At 35.1% G+C, this 20,641-nt stretch overlaps 2 protein-coding genes across 15 annotated transcripts; both read left to right on the plus strand.

The window, feature by feature from the left end:
* The first annotated feature begins 306 nt into the window (after window positions 1–306).
* LOC122295856 (disease resistance protein Roq1-like) lies at window positions 307–3,442 on the plus strand. Its single transcript, XM_043105110.1, has 4 exons — window positions 307–858; window positions 1,317–2,427; window positions 2,579–2,857; window positions 2,926–3,442. Exons 1-4 carry the CDS (start codon window positions 374–376, stop codon window positions 3,292–3,294), a joined length of 2,244 nt encoding a protein of 747 aa, XP_042961044.1. The 5' UTR covers window positions 307–373; the 3' UTR covers window positions 3,295–3,442.
* Window positions 3,443–15,644: 12,202 nt separating this feature from the next.
* LOC122295630 lies at window positions 15,645–20,641 on the plus strand. Of its 14 annotated transcripts, none has more exons than XM_043104700.1 (6): window positions 15,645–15,773; window positions 16,192–16,991; window positions 17,133–17,237; window positions 17,344–17,387; window positions 17,501–17,665; window positions 20,379–20,641. In XM_043104700.1, the coding sequence occupies exons 2-6, from the start codon at window positions 16,962–16,964 to the stop codon at window positions 20,506–20,508; spliced, it is 474 nt and encodes a 157-aa protein (XP_042960634.1). In that variant the 5' UTR covers window positions 15,645–15,773; window positions 16,192–16,961; the 3' UTR covers window positions 20,509–20,641. The 14 variants fall into 14 exon arrangements, 9 of the variants coding, with proteins under 9 accessions (XP_042960634.1, XP_042960641.1, XP_042960638.1 ...); XM_043104707.1 differs by having other exon boundaries at window positions 17,524–17,665; XM_043104704.1 differs by having other exon boundaries at window positions 17,152–17,237; window positions 17,494–17,665.

The following is a 20,641-nucleotide window of genomic DNA, read 5'->3' on the forward strand; positions in this document are numbered from 1 at the left end:
CTATTAATGCAATTGTCATTGTACCCCACTGTTTTGTTTTGTTTTGTTTTGTTTTTTCCAGAACTCATGAGAGCATTGTGTGAACATGGCATCTCTTAAAGTTTGAATAACAGTCAAGGAAATTGCTAACATGCAGTTACTGAACATCTAATTTCTTTTAATAATTTAACGCGGCATTGACTCAATGACTTCATGAGAAAGTCCTCAAGGAAGTTGCCATAAAGATATATACCATTAACTGAAACGCGTATGGCGTAGAAAGAAGTAGGGACTACTTGTCTTTTTAAGGAGAGTCGATGCTGTCCAACTCTCTACATCCAGTAAGTATACAGATCAGGCATTACATACACACATACACTGAGTAATTTCTTCCATGGCCTCTCCTTCATCCCATTCTTTAGTCACATCTCCATGGCTCTACGATGTCTTCTTGAGCTTTAGAGGAGAAGATACTCGTGATATTTTTACTGCCCATCTAAACCATGCTTTGACGGAAAAGGGAATCCGTACCTTCATAGATGAGGATGAAGTTAAAAGGGGTGATGAAATTTCACCTGTACTTCTCCAAGCCATAGAAGATTCAAGGATTTCCATCATTGTATTCTCAAAAAATTATGCATCGTCAACATGGTGCTTGGATGAGTTATTGAAGATTCTTGAGTGTAAAAAATCAAAGCAACAACTAGTTCTACCTGTGTTTTACCACATAAATCCATCAGATATTCGACATCAAAGAGGAAGTTTTGGAGAAGCATTGGCTAAACATGCAGAGAAATTGAATGGAGACATGAAGTTGCAGATGTGGAAGGCAGCCCTACTAGAAGTTGCTAGTTTGTCCGGAGACCATTTGAGAAATGGGTATTTCTAACTCTGACTAGCTGCTTAATTAATTTGTGTCTGCATCTTGTGTATATATATAGTACTACGTACGTATCAACTAAACTTATTATTTCTTATTTACCATTTTTTTTTATCAATTTTTACGTATTGAATTTTCAAGAAAATAAAATTTAAGTTAATTAGAAGCCTGTCTTTTGAAGAATTTAAAGATCATTCGGAGGAGGGGAAAAAAGAACCAAGAAAAATAATTGAAGTTCGTTGTTTATTATAAATTTTCTGGCTCCCATAAATAATAAAATAAATAAATATATCAAAATAATTTAGTAGGGAAATAAATTTAATAATGAAAGGTTCTAGCAAAACGTTGATCGAGAATTAACTTGCGATCAACTGTTCAAATTATTTACATTATGTTTTTCGTGCGTAGAGCTATATTCATTAATAATTGTTCTTTACATATATATATATATATATAGGAACGAATCTAAATTCATTGAAGGAATCGTTCAAGACATCTCAAGATTTCTAGTAAATCATTCATATTTACCTGTTGCGAAGTATCCGGTTGGCTTAGACTCCCAGTTACGGGATATCATGAATTTGCATTTAAGTGTTGGGACAAATGACGTACGAATGGTAGGGATCTTAGGACTAGGTGGAATTGGTAAGACATCTCTAGCCAAAGCAATTTCGAACTCGATTGCTTTCCGATTTGAAGCTAGTTGTTTTCTTCCAAATGTCAGTGACACTTCGAATCAAGTGCATGGTTTGGTTCAATTGCAGGAGACCCTTCTTTCTAAGGTCTTTAAAGATTGTAGAAGTTTGAAGATTGATAGTAGTGATACGGGAACCATTATGATAAAGCGCATGCTTCGTTTTAAAAGAGTTCTTTTAATTCTTGATGGTGTAGACCACTTGACCCAATTAGAAACATTAGCAGGAGCTTGTGATTGGTTTGGTAAGGGAAGTAGAATCATCATCACAACAAGAGATCAACACTTATTGACTACTCATGGAGTTGATTCAACATACAAGATGACAGGATTGAATCACCGTGATGCTTTTCAATTATTTTGTTGGCATGCTTTCAAAAAACCGAAACCAGTTGAGGGTTATGAAAAATTTGTAGAACAAATCATAAATTATGCTGGGTGCCTTCCACTAGCTTTATTGGTGCTTGGTTCGGATTTATATGGTAGAAGTGAAAGTCAGTGGAAAGGTTCGATGGATGAGTACAAGAAAATCCCTCACCAAGATATTCAAAAAATACTTCAAACAAGTTATGATAGGTTAAGTGAAGATGAAAAGAATGTTTTTCTTGACATTGCATGTTTTTTCAATGGACAATTACGGCTTGATGATGTCACTGTAAAGATACTAGATAGCTTTGGTTTTTGTCCAAACTTTTCGATCCCAAGGCTTAGGGAGAAGTGTCTTATTTCGGAGTTTGATGGAGGACTGCAAATGCATGACTTGTTACGAGATATGGGTAGAGAAGTTGTTCGACAAGAATCGCCCAAAAATCCAGGAGCACGTAGCAGATTATTTTTTCATAAAGACATTCGCGAAGTACTGGAGTATGATATAGTAAGTCAGATCAAAATATCTTTCAATTAAACATTGTTTCTTTAGCACATGTGACATATACTTGTGTGTATATATAAATATATGAATAAATAAATAAAATTATTTTTTTATTTTGTTGGCTTACTTAAACAATCATTGTCTTCCTATATAGGCAACAGATAGAGTTGAAGCAATTGTTATAGATTTACCTGAAGGTGATGATACCATTTGCTTGAGTCCCAAGGCCTTCAAGAATATGAAAAGACTCAGATTATTTAGATGCCACAATGCACACTTTTCTGAAGAACTTAATTGTCTACCTAATGGATTAAGAGTGCTTGATTGGCCTAATTGTCCTTTACAATCTATGCCATCTAAATTTCGTGGAGACAAACTCTTTATTCTACGAATGCCCCGTAGTCACATCCAGAAGATACGGTTCGAATTTAAGGTACAATTATTATTGTTTTCCATATTTCTTTCTTTAAACTTAATTTGATGTTATTTTCTTTTTAACAGAATCTCATGGTAATGAATTTCCGTGGTTGTGAATTCTTAACGAAAATCTCGGATATTTCAAAGTGCCCAAATTTGCAACAAATGGATTTTAAAGACTGTAAAAATCTAGTCAAAGTTCATAAATCTGTTGCATTACTTGATAAGCTTGGTAGGTTGAATCTTAGTGGATGTACCAACCTAAAGAGCTTTCCAAAGGGACTGCTGTTGAGATCTCTGCAATTCCTTGATGGCCATTTGGATGCATCCGTTGAAGATATTGGAAATTTAGCAAATCCAATGGGTCATGGAAGTCAACTTTCTAAGAGGCGTCGTGTTGATTATGACGACGACCAAGATGATCACAACATTGAATCCAACTTGTTGACTTGATGACCTCACATTTGTTTCAAACTCAAACGTCTCAATATTAGGTGCGCGAGGTCGATGGCGCCATGTTACTTATGATGAAAATGATGTAGCGGCTTTTTGTGGGAAGGGTATCTATATATTAAATGAGTTGAATCTCTATTTCATTTCATTAATTTTCATGCCACGGCCTATTAGAATTTTTTTTTTTTTTCATTAGGAGAATGTTAGATCTATAAATTGATTCTATAAAAATATACACGACTTGAGATGAGATGAGATGAGACGCTAGATCGTACAATTAACAATATTTCTTTTACTGAACAATATCTCAAACTCAATTAAAGAGAACGTCATACCAACCAACTCATAAAGACAGAACATTTATATATGTATATACGATCTAAATTTTAGAACAAAATATTGTCAAAATATCGAAACATCTAGAAAACTACCGAAATATGCTTCCCATGATTTTTTTTTTTTTCTTATCCATTAAAACAACCTTGAAGGATTTCGTTTAGAACTTCCTCAACAAAGAAGATTCGCATAATCCTTGCTCTAACAGATTTGAAGAATTCAACAGCATATATATATATATATAAATTCTACAAGATATATTGGTTTTCCCCAAGGGAGTGATTCGTGGCAAAAAGTCATGTTTTTGTGGGAAAAAGATGCCTGTGTGAAGCTCGTGGCGTAAAACTCGCCGCAAAAAGTATTATTGCCCACAAAAGGTTTAAGTCATGGGCAATATCTATGTTTTCCCACGACACATCTCGTGGCAAGAGCCGATGAAGCTTGTCGCAAAAGCACATCCATTTTCGTTTATGTGAGAATAGGAGCAAATACTAGGAGAGGTACTGGTGGGTATTAGTATTACTCACTACAACATTTGTGGGAAAAAATTTCTACCGGTAAAAAAAAGGTATTTGCCGCTAATTGTCTTCGTGGAAAATGCTAAAAGAATTTAGAAAAAAAAAATAATAATTGTAAAAGCAAAAACAAATGAGACTGAGCCAAAAATGATCATAAAAAATTGTTTAATATAAACTAAAAAATTATATACAAACCAACGTAACCATGAAATGCAATAAACCACCATCCATTAAAATTCAATACATAACAACCAGCACACCAATGAAATGCAATAAAACCACTTTGAACATAGTCTATCCAGCTGTTAATATCAATATACAAATGTTCTTTAAAGCTTCATACACACCAACAATAATCCCAACCAACATATCACTTCAATATTTACTACCAATTCACATCATTCCACTTCACACTTCCATATATATAACTCAAAATCTTGTATTGTAAGACATATCAACATGCTTGCTGCCCATGTAATCCAATCCAATACAAATATAGATATTTTATTCAAATAACACTTTTTTGAAATGTGTTCAGTACATACAACATAAAGACATTGGCCTATAGACTGTTAGTAAGCTAATAAGTCAGTATTTGTGATAAATACATTGGCCTATAGATTGTTAGAATGTCATAGCATGTCCCAAAGAACAAGCACCCATGTGAGCAAGATACTTTCCTTTCTTGCAATCAGATAATAAGGTACAAAAATTAAACCACGCCAATCACAACTTAAAAATATATAAATGAAAATGCAAGACTAACCCAACTAAGAAGGCACAAATAAATGCAATAGCAGAGACTAGAGAGTAACTCACCTGGAATTTATTAAGGACCATCACTGCAGCAATAGACTAGCCCAAACCTTTTGAAATAAGATGCTGAATCAGTAGGAGGATATCAATGCCCATCTTCTATTGCTTATTAAATTGACAAAAAGAAAGCTACATCTTCTACCCAACATAAACATGAACTCACTCTGTATAACAAAATCGAACCTCCATATACGACTGAAAGCAACAGTAAATGATAACAAAGTTAAGAACCATCTACAATAAGGTTCCAATTAAAGCCATGATACCAAAACTTAAGGCTGCAAAGCAAAACAGAATAGCCAAAAATCCCATATAAAGGCCATCTAAACTGTCAACGTATATGATAGATATTATTCACACATGGGTATGCACATATTTGGTTCCGCTACTAGGTTAATTTCTAAGTTCTTTTCCCTTCCTCCAAACTACCAGAGATTACTGCCCTCCTCAGTGTGCATTTATTTGATTAGATGTGAATTAAATATTTCACAGCAGCTAGAGCTACCAAAATCCCAAAATCACAGCAGCTAGAGAAGGTTTCCTTTGAGAAAATTTTTATAGCTTAGACAAAGGTTTGTAGCCAAACTACCCACCCTCTTTTCCTACCCAAATCATGGGGCACCACAACTATGACAAATGATGATACTTTCACTACCTCCCGAGGAGGTTGAGCAACCCCATATTAACTAAAATCAGATAAAACTCACTTTCATGAACTCTCCAATGTATATCACCCAAAACAACATTCGACAAAGCTCCCAAAACCCCAAATCAATTCTAAATCAATATCTAAAAAACTGATCCAAACCCATCCTTCAACATAAAAAAAGTCCCTAATGTAGATAAAAAAAAAAAAAAGCACTGTAATTTGTAACAGATTCACAATCAATAATGGAGAACATCCAAAAATAAGTGAACTTTCCCAAACACGCAAGAACTCCCAAAAAAAAAAAATAGTACTATGCTCTGATGAAATGCTTCCAATACATATACCTAAAACGGGAGGGGAAAAATTTGAAAAACACAGACCCATTCAGTGAGCAGCAGCCCCTTGTCCACGCTCTGGTCGAGATCCCCCACATACGACGATGGAACCGAGAGAAAGAGATAATTAGGGCGAAATGGAGAGTGGGAGAAACGGAGAGAGAGAGAGAGAGAGAGAGAGAGAGAGAGAGAGAGAGAGAGACGCAAACCCAAAGAGACGAAGATAGAGAAAGAAATATAGGAGGATTAGAGACTCACCTCCTCGGCGAGGTGGCGACAGCACAGCAACAAGCACGGCTTAGGAAGGGCAGCAGCAAACTCACAGAGAACAGAGAGGAAGTATCAAGAGGGGGGAAAAGAAAAAAGGGGGAGAAGGAAAAGGAGCGTCGAGCGGGTATCGAGCTTGGGAAAAAAGAAATAAGGGGAAAGCGGGTTGTAATATTTAAAAGTATTTGCGGCAACATGAAGTCGCCGCAAAAAATCGTTTTTTCTCCGCAAAAAATTACTTTTACCACAACTTCTTGCTCGTCGAACTTAATTTAGTAGAAAATAGCAACTTTTTTTCCCACGGACCCTTTTTGTGTCATAAGCTAAGTATTTGCCACGAATGTAAAGTTTGAAAAAAAACTTTCATGAGAAAAAGCTAAATTTCTTGTAGTGATATATATATATATATATATATATATAAATCTATTAAAAAATACCAACACAAGTGAGCAATGATCTTTACGAATACAATCATGGTCTTGGAGGGTATGCTAATATTAAAAAAGAGAAGAAAAATCGCAGTCTCTTTCTTAATTTTACCAACGTACTCTTATCCAGCTTTTTAATATATTAATACAAGGCGGGATTGACTTCATTTCTTAATCCTCTCTCCAAATCATGATTACTTGAAGGGGGGAAATCAGAGGTATTTATCACAGCCATGCATGGGGTAAGACAAAGGAGGGAAGGATAGTCTGCATTCGGGGTAAGACAAAGGAAAGGGAAGGATAGTCTGAAAGGAAACAAGATCTAGAATTGTGTCTAAGTCAAGGAGGACGTGGCATGCTTTCAACCATGTCATCCTTTACCGTTAGATCTTTATCTAGTTTAATCTGGAAGCCAGATGTGGCATTTGCACTATTTTAAGCTTTGTTAAATTGAGTCTGTTCTTACTTTCACGATGTCTTATTTTAATTGGTTGTTAGCCTGCGCGAGGGGTGTATAAAGGACGTGTCTCACCACTAAGCATAATCGTTAACCTGCAAACTAAATTAGGTGGATGGCACTAGATGCCTGTGGCCACACCAATGCTTAAGTCAATTAAGAGTGATATATAATAACTCAAGTATATCATCAGAAGTTATTTTATAGTTACTTGGTATCCATATATATAGGTGTAGGGACATATGGGATCAACCTTGTGACTTGATTATCTTCATGGCTAAATAGGTGCGAAGCTTACCCCTGATGAGTAGGATTTATCTGCTCGCCATACTATTGTTTATCCATTTTACTTACTAGTAGAATATTAGATCTTCATGGGCCTTTAGCATGAGGTTTGGGCCATGTCCACTTCCATAATTCAGAAGTTGGGCTGGGGCACTATTAGACCCTCCAGTTATCCTACTAATTCCCTTCGCTCATAAGCATGGAGAATTTATTATTAGTTAATACCCCCTTATGACTTTGTTGATTTATCCCCAAGGTTGCAAGTTTACTTTCCGGGCTGTGAGTGACTCGGACTGGATTCCGAGCCTTTAACTACCCGCTAGTCTTTTTGCAAAACTTGATGGACCATGCCGCTAGCCCATTAAGTTTTTTATCCCGCCGTATTCACATTTCAAGAATCAAGAAATGGGATTTCAATTGCCCATGATGTGGCGACAGTTACTGGGTAACGTACAATTGTTCCCCATCCGTCACATCACACTATCAGTTCACAATGCTGGAGCCATCGACCCCTCGTATTCCCCATTCACTTTGCACGTTGCTCTATTTTCCCCATTTTAGTTTTCATTTGCCTCTCCACTACAACAGAAACGTTTTTTTGGGGTGAAAAATTTCATCCCAAATTGTAGGGATTTCGTCCCAGAAAATATTCTAGGAAGAAAAAAAATCGTCACAAGATCGTCCCTACATCACTGTCCCAGAAGATATTTTGGGACGAAACTACATCACTGTCCCAGAAGATATTTTGGAACGAAAATTACCATTTCATCCCAAAATATATTTTTAGGGACGATTTTAAAATTGACCATTCGATACCGTTCGAACGGGTTAGTTTTTTTTGTCACGGTTTAATTTCGTTCCAGAATGACATTTGAATGGTTACTATTGGACGTTCGAACGAAATTAAATTGGTTGAACGGTTATGAAAACACTTTCAAACGATCACACATTTTGATAACGTTCGAACGGTAAAAATAGATTTCTGTTTAAACGTTAAAAGAACAGATCGAATGGTAAAGGGATCGAACGGTATTGAGTTATGTTCGAACGGTACGATAATAAATTGCGTTCGAACGTTTTTTGACCAATCTGATGTCGTTCGAATGGCTCAATCAATAATGTTCGAATGTTACATGGTCGTTCGAATGAAAACTATTTTATTAAAACCCCATAATAATAAAAAACCAATTTGACATTCATAATATTTGAAAAACATACATTAGAAACTGTTTAATATTCAGAAAGTTTTATAATAAGTGCTAACTAATAAATAACCATGAGACTGACATTGTTCATACATAATTAGATAATGTCATAATCTATACATAAAAAACCATCAGTTGTTTGGAGGCCTATACTGTTGCATAAGCTGCTGCATTTGGAGTTACATTTCTCTCCCGAATTGTTCTTATTGTTCTTCATGCTGTTTGAGGCGCATCTCCATCTCTCATTGTTTCGCCAATTGAGCCTCTAACTCATACTGCCTTGCAACCAATTCTTCAATTCTGCGATTCGAATTCTCTTGCACTATATAGGCCGCAGAGGCAGACCCGGAAGAAGAGGAAGAGGGAGAAGGTTTTACAAAGCGACCCAAACCCCTCAAATATCCTGAACGTTGACCCAGAACTTGTGTGAAAATCTCAACATCATTTGTTGAGGAGTTTTGATCTTATGCAGATTCAGCACGTATGGCAACCATTTTATCCTACACATAAGATAAATAGTTAATATCATCATAAATATTCTAATATATTTATTCATAACAATTTATAATACTTGCATAATTCTCACGGGCATCAGGATGACTCCACTCTCCATTACGATTAGTATGTGATACAGCATATAATTTTGTCAGATCATAATTGGCATCTGAATCTTGCTATAATAAATATTTGTTAAGATATAAAGTCATTAGGATTCATATATTCAGTTAACTATATACAAGTAAAAAAAATAGCAATACCAATTTTTTAGAGAGGCGGTGGAAAGATCTTGAGCCTGCATGATGAGTAATCTTCAATTTCAATATATTTGTTTTGTTTATAGAACTTCACTCCTATATAGGAATTGAAAATATTAGAAAGCGAAATTAAAAATAGGACGACTAAAATAATTAATTTAATTATACCTTATATGATGGATCCTCAAACATGTCACAAAGTTTTTCCTAATCAGAAGGTTTGACATCTTGAAAAGGATGTTGGCGTGTATCTTCCATATTCTCGATTATAATGCTCATGACACTTCGCCTTATATTTACGGAATGCATTACTCATAAGCTCTTTCACAGTCTTACGCTCCTCTCTTCGACCAAAATTTAATTCGAAATGATCCTGTAAAAAAAAAATTAGAAAAACATTTTATCATTTATAATATTTTAACTTTAAGTAAAATAAAAAAATTTACCAACTAAATAAATGCTTTAAACATTACCAAACAACGCTTCTTGATAAGCTCTTTAACATCTTGGGGGACTTTCTTCCATGAACTTGTTGCCAAAGGTGCATAAGTTCGTGTAAGAGTACCCACATGCGATGCAAGCCAAGCTACTGATTGTCCTTCGCCTCCGGTATGTTTGTTAAGAATGTAAACTTTGATCTTACCCAGCTTACGATATTTTTCCAATGTCACGCCTCTAATAGTGCCTCGACCTTGATGAGATTTTACTGTGAACTTATCATGATATATAACATTGTAATCAATTTTCTATTATTTTTTACTATCTGTTATAACATTATAATTTTCCCTTATTCTGTAGAGTCAATCTCTAATGGTGAGTCTGAAGGAGAGCTAGGAACTGGTGGAGATGGGATGCGAACTTCCTTTCTCTTCGGAGGCATAATTTCAGAAAACTGATACAATATTCATTAAGTAAAATAATGCTCATCATCATGTAATGTGAAAACATAATTCGTCAATTACTATCTGTATCAGTATCATTTAACAATTCAGTCTCATCATCTGTAGATACTTCAGATGAATCAACATTTTGCTCAAGTGTCGCATCAACAATTTCAGCCTCAATATCTTCTCTATTTAATGGAATCATCTCATACTGGCTCAAAACCACAAACAAATTAAAGACGGGCTGACTCTCTTGGTATGCTTCTTGAGTAGAGGCATCATCTTCTTCTTCATCTCGCCCTTCCGCCTGAGGGATAACATCATATATATTTCTAGGATAATATTTTTGTACTACTCGCCATTGATTTCCTAACTTCGGGTCATCTAATTAGAATACTTGAGATACTTGAGAAGCTAAAATAAAAGGATCATCCTCGTACCATTTTCTTGATGTATTAATACTCAAAAAATATTCATCATCACGGACTCCAGTTCGAGGATTGCTTAAATTCAACCAATCACACTTAAACAGATATACTGCAAGCTCCCCCAAATATTTCATTCTAATTATATCAACAATAACTCTATAGAAATCAATATTTTCTCCATCATGACTTCCCTCGACTAGGACACCACTATTTTGTGTTTTCCTATAATAATCTCGATCCATTGTGTGATACCTACTTCCTCGAGAAATACATGCAGAATATATTGTAGCGCGTCTTGATGGGCCATGTGCTAATGCATACAGTTCATCTGATATATCGTTTGGATTATTTGCATGCATTTGTACAACCCACATATTGAGTAAAGCTTCTATTATATCAATAAAAAAATAATCAATATTTTCTGAACTATTGGATGGGTGAAGCATATGTAATGTCATTAGCCGTTGTTCAAACCATCTTGGGAACGTCTCTTCATGTTTCTGGTCTATATCATTTACTCCTAGTTCCTTGAGCATGTTAATATGATCACTGAAATTGATGATTACCACATGTATTTTATATTCTTAGAATTTTGCGAAAGTAAATGAGCAAATATTAAATTAAGAAAAGATTAGAACTTACTTCAAGTAATTCTCTATCTCAGGGCAATTGTTCAGCACGTACCACTGAGTTTTCTCAAACTCTCTTCCACATAAGTCATAACCACGCACTGCACCAAGTGTGCGTACTTGTTGGGATAACACAGAAAACACATTTCGTTGTCTTGCTCGGTCAACATCAAAGTTTCTTACCAGCCGATCAAACCTAGTGTCAACTCCGTGGAACTATATGGAACAGAATGTATGCCATTCATCATCAATATATGTTTCTGCAATTGATCCTTTTGGGTGAGGCTTGTTACCAACTGTACGTTTCAACTTCCCAATGAATCATTCAATGGGATACATCCATCTATACTGAACTGGTCCTGGAAGTTGAACCTCACGTGGCAAATGGACGGCTAGGTGAACCATGACATCAAAAAATGACGGTGGGTAAATACTTTCTAGCTTACACAATATTATGGGAATTATTGGCAATGCATTTTTTCAGTTATTAAATTAAATAATTTAATTTAAATCAATCATTCTTTTATATTTGTAGTATGCTCGGCGTGTTAACTCTCCCCCACATTATTAACGCCAACAGGTAAAATATTTAATTCAAAACTTTTTCATAATGAATAATGATGAATTTAATGGTTTAGTTAGTACTTTTTAATTTAGGCCAACATATAAAATATTTTTAATTTTTGAATATATCTTTTGAAGTTAATTCTAATAGATATACCATATTAAATAGAGAAATAATATACATGGATGTAATCAAATAATTCAAGTTAAAGTTTTACTAGTTAGATGATCTTATTTAAAAAATAAGAAATAATACTTATAGTCATGGGTGTGCAAGTGTCATACAATCATTTTGAAAAAAATAAATAAATACGAGATCCATATTAATTCACATTAAAAGAAAATTAATTTTTTAATAGTAGATTTTTTTCAAAGCGACTGTACAATAGTTGCATATTTCACGACTGTATATAGTATTAATCTTAAAAAATAAATTGATAAGATTGATTTAAGTGAAAAAATAAACTGAATTTTCTATCAGTCTTTGAATCTGGTTCATTCGTCCAGTGAAATTTTCACAGAACGTAAACCAAACTCCGGACGGGCCCCTCGCATACAAATCAAAGCCCTTTATAGATCAGCTGTGAAGGAATCTTCTCTCTGATTGACTCAAATGTTAAATAAAATATATATATATATTGGTGTAATAAAACAAATTTGTAAAAATAAATTTATAAATTAGTGAGATTTGATGGAGTATGCAGTCAAATTTTAAAGATTAACATCAAGTTATGCCATTCATTATGTTTATTTTCATGAATTCTCTTTGTAAATCTAACAGACCAAATTCTAATAGCTACGGCGGTGCTATCTGTTCTATATGGGTGGATAGCCACCCCTCTTGCAATCTATCTCTGTCCAAAATTACAAAAGAATAATAAGATGATTATTTTCCATTTATAAATAAAATAAACTTGACGAACAAAGAAGCAAACTGGATCAACGTAATTTGTTTTATTAAACAAAACAAAAAGATATAAACAAAATGTTCAAAATTAGTTTTGGAGATTAGAAATTAATAAGAAGCAAAGCAAACTTTTTCATTTTGCAAGATTTTCAAATCCAACAATCATATATATAACCAAAATTGGAAAAGAATATAAAGAAATTAAGAAATCCATTTCCTCCACCTCCAATCACATATGTTTGCCCCGAAATCCCAAATAAGCTACTCACGAAATGCAAAGCAAGGCATCATAAATATGAGTTTTGCTACATATAAGTACAGTTGCGCACTAATCTGTGTACCAATACTGATTTTGGTGATGAATATGTTTGGATGCATGACTTGCTACAAGATATGGGTAAAGAAGTTGTTCAAGAAAAATCATCCAAAGATCCTAGCAAACGTAGCAGATTGTGGTTTTACAAGGATGTTCGTGAAGTGTTGGAAGAAGATACGGTAAGAGTCGCAAAGAAATTCTTGGATTTTACATTTATTTCCTTTCTATAAAGAGAAATGTACTAGAAAATATTGACTTATGAATTAATACATGTCCTATTGGAAAAAATCCTTTAAATTATCAGGAATGAATTTGTAGTTATAAATAGAATTCGTTTATTTATTAAGATGAATCCCTAAATTAAGTACCGTATGTAAATGTCAAGTTTTTTCGTTTCAAATATCAGAATATTTTCTAATTTAGTGTCTACTGTCTCTTGTAGCTAGCGTTTGTTTTATGAAAAGTTAAAAGAGTACTCATGTACGTAAGTTGGGAAACAAAAGACAGTCTTTATATTTTAACATGTGAGTATTTAGTATTGGAAAATAGCATGTAAAGATAACTAGAGATTAGCATTTTTTTATGAAATAATATACCGTCAACTCGAAAATGATTAACTTTAGCAAATTCATGTAACTTATGAACGACTTTATATATGCACTAATTTTGCTGACACTTTTACATATGCATTCTCTTATATTAGGGGCCAAACCAAATTGAAGGCATGGTAATAGATTTACCTAAAGACGATGAGGAGATAAGCTTGCATACAGAAGCATTTCGACATATGAAAAGACTTAGGATCCTGATAAATCGTAATGCACATTTTTCTTGTGCACCCAATTATCTCTCCGACAAGTTAAGAGTCCTTGATTGGTATTACTATCCTTCACATTATTTGCCACATAATTTTCAAGGGAAGAATCTCATTGTCTTTAGAATGCATCATAGCTTCATCAAGGAATTAGGGGATGGATTCAAGCCCAAGGTATGTACAATTATATTCATCAATAATTTTTTTTCTTTAAGTTATTTAGTAAACTCCATTCAAAATTATTTTCTTTTCTTTTACAGAATTTGACGACCATGGCTTTCAGATTTTGTAGTTACTTAAAAGAAATTCCGGATCTTTCAAGCTCCCATAATTTGAAGGAATTGACTCTCCAATATTGTAAAAAATTAGTTAAGGTGCATGATTCCGTTGGATCTTTGGAATATCTTTCTAAGTTGGATTTTAAGGGATGCTATAAACTCCGAATTCTTCCAAGAAGCCTTAAGTTGAGATCTTTACACTTACTTAATCTTGGACATTGTTTAAGCCTCCATGATCTTCCTGAAATCGAGTGCAAAATAGAATCTTTACGGGAATTGGATCTAAGTTGCACTGCAGTAGAAGAACTACCTTTATCTATCGGGAACCTCGTTGGACTTGAGAAATTAGTTCTATGGCACTGCAATAACCTTAGGCGTCTCCCAATTGCTTTGATCCAATTACAACATTTACTCTGTCTTTGTTTTGTTGGTTGTACAAATATTGTAAAGAAGATGCGGGATGATGGACAATCCCTTGATCTGCCTAATGATTCTACAACAATGGAAGACGAGATATCAAATTCAAGAAATGGGAGCAATGCATTACAAGTATCGAATCTTCAAATTAGTTGTTCCCATTCAGAATCAAATTTCTTTCCACTATATAGTTTCTTTACCATGTTTAATTCCTCAACCAGCTTGCATGAGTTAGATTTATCGAGGACTGATATTGTTAGCCTTCCCACGAGCATCAAAGAATTCGTTACACTAACTAATCTTCGCTTGTCAACTTGTCATAAACTCGAAGAAATAGCATAGCTTCCTCCAAATATAAGAAGCGTATATGTTAATGGATGCAAGTCACTAGAAAGATTTTCGGAAGTATCAAAAATTTTGGAATTCAATGGAAACCACATCAGATCGCTATGTTTCATTCAATTGGATGGCTGTGACAAAATGCATGGGAATATATGGAATGATAAAGTGCAAAATCCTTTATTGTGGAAGGTATGTATGTATGTATGTGTGATCTCATTTTTAATAGTATGCTTGACTCAAAATTAAATTGATGATGATTATGATATTTGACATTTAATAGGAACTCTATGATTATGATGCTGCTTTGTTTCCGAAAAATCAGATTCCAGACTGGTTCAAATATGTTCATGAGTTTTTAGATAATGAGATGGAGAAGAGGTCTGATGATGATGCCCGGCGGAGGGGAACAAAAGAATGGGCAATAGATATTGAGGGGCCACACTATTTGGAGGATATTAGTGGAATTGCATTGTATGTCGTGATGTTAACTGATGTTTGTGGGTCGCACACAAGTTTTCGTGATGTTAAGATTACCAGTAAGGGCTCAAATCATGTACGCGGTTTTCAGAAAGGGGTAAAATTGGTTAATAACGGGTGGTATAACAAGGGACAAATTGGATATGATGTATGGGTGGGGTACTCCAATTTACAACCTTTTGAGCAGAAGGTTTTGGACAACTTGCAAGTCCAATTTTGCTTCAATATTGCTTGTTATACTAAGCCGTTTTATAAAAGTTATAGAGCCAAGGTGGTATACAAGAATGAAACGAGAGCAAACAGAAAAAGAAAAATGGATGAAGCCAATGTTCCAAACAGTCCTCAATAGCAATTGACTTAATGATAACCCAAGTAAGTCACCCGGGTTCGTACTGTGTTTTGGTTGGGATATCATTCAGGTGTGTTTTTGGGAAAGAATAGAATTTTTCAAAAAAAAAAAAAAGAAAGAAAATATAAGATCGTGTGCTCTCTGTCATAGATCTATACTCATGTATTGACAGTATTGCCATGCTGCTTCAATTTCTAGTAAATATAAAGAAATTGTCGCCACGCACATGAAATTTGGATTTAGGGACTTGTTATGTAGATTTTAATAATCTGTCTGTTATTTTCTAGGATGATTATTTGGATTGCTTTATACTTAAGTTTATGAAAAAATCACTTGATAGTCTTCAACTTGGGGCATCAGGTGGAGACGTACGATGATTCAAAGGACCCTGCCTTTTTTTAGCCATTGCTTATAGGATTTAATTCCCTTATTTAATTCCAGATCAGGTGGAGACGTATAGATACATAAAGTAAAGTGAGTCTTACAACACTTAATTGCCATATAAATTTATTAGGACCTTTATAAATGTCGGGAGCTAGTTATCTGATCAGGTGATCCTATTACAAGAATGTTAATGCTTTCATAACACTACTGAACTTGTTTTGGCGTGTACACCCTTGCGATGGCCTGAACAGAGCATGTCATATCCAGGGAGGAGTCACTCTCTAGGAAGGTTAGTTTTGTCAGAGAAGAAGCTGGTGAAACAAGCAGACGAGGGCAGATCATTGAAATTGAAGAGGTAGTGAGTTCCACGTCCAAGATGAGGAAAGAAAATCTTGAGAAACTACAGGAAGCAGGGGCCAATATTACCCGAAATTCAGCTGAGAAGACTATGCCAAAAATACAAAAGGTTTTGGCCTTGCTGCGTGGACACAAAAATTTCAAAAAGTACTTCGAGCCAATAGTGGTATCACTCGATCCTATCCATCATGGGAAGAAGGAATACCAGGCAGCAGAGGACTTCAAGCTTGGAATGGCAAGCAAATTCGTCGAGAAAAGTGGCAGGTCGGGTGAATTTTTGCTCGGGAAAATTGCGAAGAACATCAAGCAACTGAAGCAGTACTTGAATGAAAAGGTGGTCGAGAAGTATGATGATGAGACCCTTGCCTAGATGCTGTTTGTTGACGGGTGTGCAGTGTTGCAATCCATACACTCTGCATTAAACCAGAGCTTATCAAAAAGTTGAAGATAAAAAATGATCAGATGGCTATATGACAAAGTTTAAGGCCCATAAACTTTGGGTATGATGGACCATATATGTTTATACTAATTTATACTTTGCAATGAAATATGATGTTTAAGACCTAATTTAGTCTTTGCCAATGAAATAAAGGTGGTCATTTGGTTAGTATTTGATGTTCAAATTCCCTTAATCTACTCAGGTTGCATGTGTATTGCCAGTATTGCCCATGTTGGTTGAGAAAGAGGACAACCGCATTGATTGTCAAGAATATTATTGCTCAAATGATGGTTTACTTTCGAGTAAGGTGGTTAATTCTTCACTATCTGGTTTTTTCTTGTAGAGTACTAGTAGTTCTTTATTTCCTTAGACATAGTACTTCTTTCATAGATTTTAATAATCTGCTTTTCTAGCATGATTATTTGCTTTGCTTTGGTGATCCACAAAGAATACCAAGGTTAGAAAAATCACTTTCTTGTCCATTCCTTTAGTTCGAGTTTATACTTGGTTTCATTTTTGAACCAGAAAGGAATGAATAGACACTGAAGTTTCATATGGGGTAGCGTTTAGTGAACATGGAAGCACTTGTGCAGAAGTGGGAAGAAGCAACTCCGGTTTCATCATATTTGCCAAAACCTGTCAGCTCCATTCAACATATATAGCATTTCCAAGTTTAGCATTTGCAGCCCAAGTGGTCTGCCGGCCCTTGTTGCTACTATTTCTTTGGAATCTCAGGTGAGATTTTCCTTTCATTTTTGTTTGTTCTCTCTGGTCTTTTAAGACTTCATTTTTGCTTCATATATGATGTTAAGATTTCCATGAATCTACTCGTGGGGTTGCATATGTAGCGGCATTATTGCTCATGTTGGTTGGTTGGGATTATGGGAACTCACTCTATTGATCTGAACTTTTGGGTTTAGGGACCTGTACAACATGTGCACTGATGTAACATGTCTTTATTTTCAAGGACGTCTTCTTTTGTAGACTTTAGTAATCTATCTATTCTAACACTATTGGAATTCAATCGGTAACCTTACACAGGAGAAATGAGGGATTCTTAAACTTGGGGCATCAAACTTCTAGATTAGGTGGAGAAGGACTGTGATGATCCAAAGGTAGATTTGGAGTTAGAGCTTTGACTTGTTTGACATGGACGAACGACATGCACGTGTAAAAGGGCTAAAACTTAAGACCACCACACTACTGCCACTGTCATCCATCTCTCTCTCTCTCTCTCTCTCTCTCTCTCTCTCTCTCTCTCTCTCTCTCTCTCTCTCTCTGTGGTTATTTATAAGGTTGAACAATTTGGATCTAGCTGTCAATTTTGCCAAAAGTTGGGGGAATATTCATGCTATTAATTAGCTTATAAGCTTTTCACCTTGTTTGTTTGCTTATAACCATTAGTTTGTTACTTGCATGATGAATTCAAGTGTTGTGTTGCCCTGAAAATTTTCTTCTATAGCCATACTACAGCAAGTTTTTGCTAAAACACTTGCTGAAAAACTAGAAAATACCACTTACCTCATTTAAAAACTCCCATCGAGTTGGAGAGCAACATATACAGAACAACGAAATATTGAAACAGACTTATTTGCATCTTAAATTTTCTAAATCAGCTCTTTCTAAAATCAACCACCCCATACATCATGAGGAGGATTAGACCTATCCAAACACAGAGCTGAATTCCCTTCAGCACCTTCTATAGCTGAAAAATCTGCAATCTGATTAGTTTCAATATATCCGAAGATCTTGGTGGGTAAAACTTGACACCATGCCCATCTATACCAAGAAATTAGAGGTGTATATAGCCTTTACAGGTGTATCTTCCCCCCTTCGAGGACAATAAGGTATAGCATTAATGTGAGATGCCAAATCTGATCCTCAATGGTCCTGTAATTTAACCAAATTCCGCTCAGATGAAGGCATGACCTCTCAAGTTTCAAACCTTCTTGCCAACCACATCAACTTTTTGAGCCATCAATATTTGATGGCTGCTTCTCTGAAGGATTCAGGTGTTTGGATCTGAAAAGGACGGGCCATAACAAGCATCGAGCTCCCATATATAAAATTTCATGCTGACTTCATGTGTAATGCTCTCTTTTCCCTCACACCCAATCCTCTCTCATCAATAGACTGACATACTTTTTCCCAAGCAACCCATTTTTTCTTTACTTCACCTTCTCTATCTCCCAAAAGAGAAAAAGTCAGAGAAGAGCATGGTAATAAACCTCAAAACTAATTTGGGCACATTCAGAACCGAGAGCAAATGAATTGGCATGCTTGATAAAACATTCTAATCAAGGCTAGTTTTCCTCTATTGTTCCTTTTAATGAGAATAGGCACACCAAGATATGTACAAGGAAGCAAATTATTCCTAAAAAACCAGTTTCATCTAGCATAATATGTTTCCTAGAAACAAGAGCATTTTTTCCTTCCACTTACTCAATACTTCAGATAAATCCTTCAAGGAAGATAACAATGTCGTCAGTGTAAAAAAGAAAAACCGAAGAACTAACATATCCATAAAAATCTCCATTCAAGTCTACCATAAGTTTTTCCATATTAAGCGTTATGTTGGGCCCTAAGAATTATCCACATGGACTGCTCTCTGTCATGGGCACATGAACTTTTAAGCGACGTGCACCAGAGCTAGACGAGTAAATTATAAAGGAGAGGTATAAATGCAGCTCATACTTTGGATAGGCACACGGTCAATGGAAGAAAGTAGTTTCTTGTATCATACTTTGGATACACAAATAATGGATGTTGTTCCAATTTAGCAGGATCTTATGATAAATGCAACTTTGGATACAATCCCCAGAGAGATACCATTTCTTAATTTTGAGCAGAGATGACCATTATTTTATGTTTACCACTCATTGAAAGCAAAACCTGTTTTGACACAAATTCCATGATAGTTGGATATTGGATAGTACATGGTTTTTTTGTATTTGCCGTCTTGTAGTGTAAGGAGTGGGGCTTGAGAAAGGGTGGGGGAACACTGCAGAAAGTGTTTAGGACAATGTTAGGATGCTTCTGAGGTACTCCAAGCAATGTTATGAAAATACTATGATGTCGATTAGAAAATGTGATACCCGAAAGAAAATTTAGATCAAAAGAATTTCTAAAATTTAGAAAATGTCGATTTACCTCAATTAATTTGGAGCTAGCAGGCAATCATGCTACAAGTGGGGAATCTTTTAATCTATAGCTGGAATTCAAGTGTTGTGTTGCCCTGAAAATTTTCATCTACAGCTTTATTACATCAAATATCTGCTAAAAACACTTGCATATTGCATCTTTATGCCCTGTTTTAGCCCCCCATAAACTTCGTTTCTGATGGACATTGTTTCTCATCTTTTAAGACTTGATATAGGCTTTGCCAATGAAATTAAGGTGGTGATTTGGTTACTATTTGATGTTAAGATTCCCTTAATAATCTACTCAGGTTGCATGCGTATTGGCAGTATTGCCCATGCATGTTTGATGCGAATCAGAAGAATGTTGCTCAAAGTGTACCTACGCTCCTCAGACACATTTGGAAGAATGTTCTTTTCCTTCCATTGGAACTATACTAATTGGAAGAATGTTTCAAGATGCATGACAATGCCCTTGACTGTTTCTGATGCTCTGTGATGATATATCCAGTCATGAAATCCTAAAAAACTTAAACCGACATTCTATGATTTGGATGTCTAATTTATATGAAAT

Source organism: Carya illinoinensis, chromosome 15 (assembly GCF_018687715.1).
Source record: "Carya illinoinensis cultivar Pawnee chromosome 15, C.illinoinensisPawnee_v1, whole genome shotgun sequence".
NCBI classification, from domain to species: domain Eukaryota; kingdom Viridiplantae; phylum Streptophyta; class Magnoliopsida; order Fagales; family Juglandaceae; genus Carya; species Carya illinoinensis.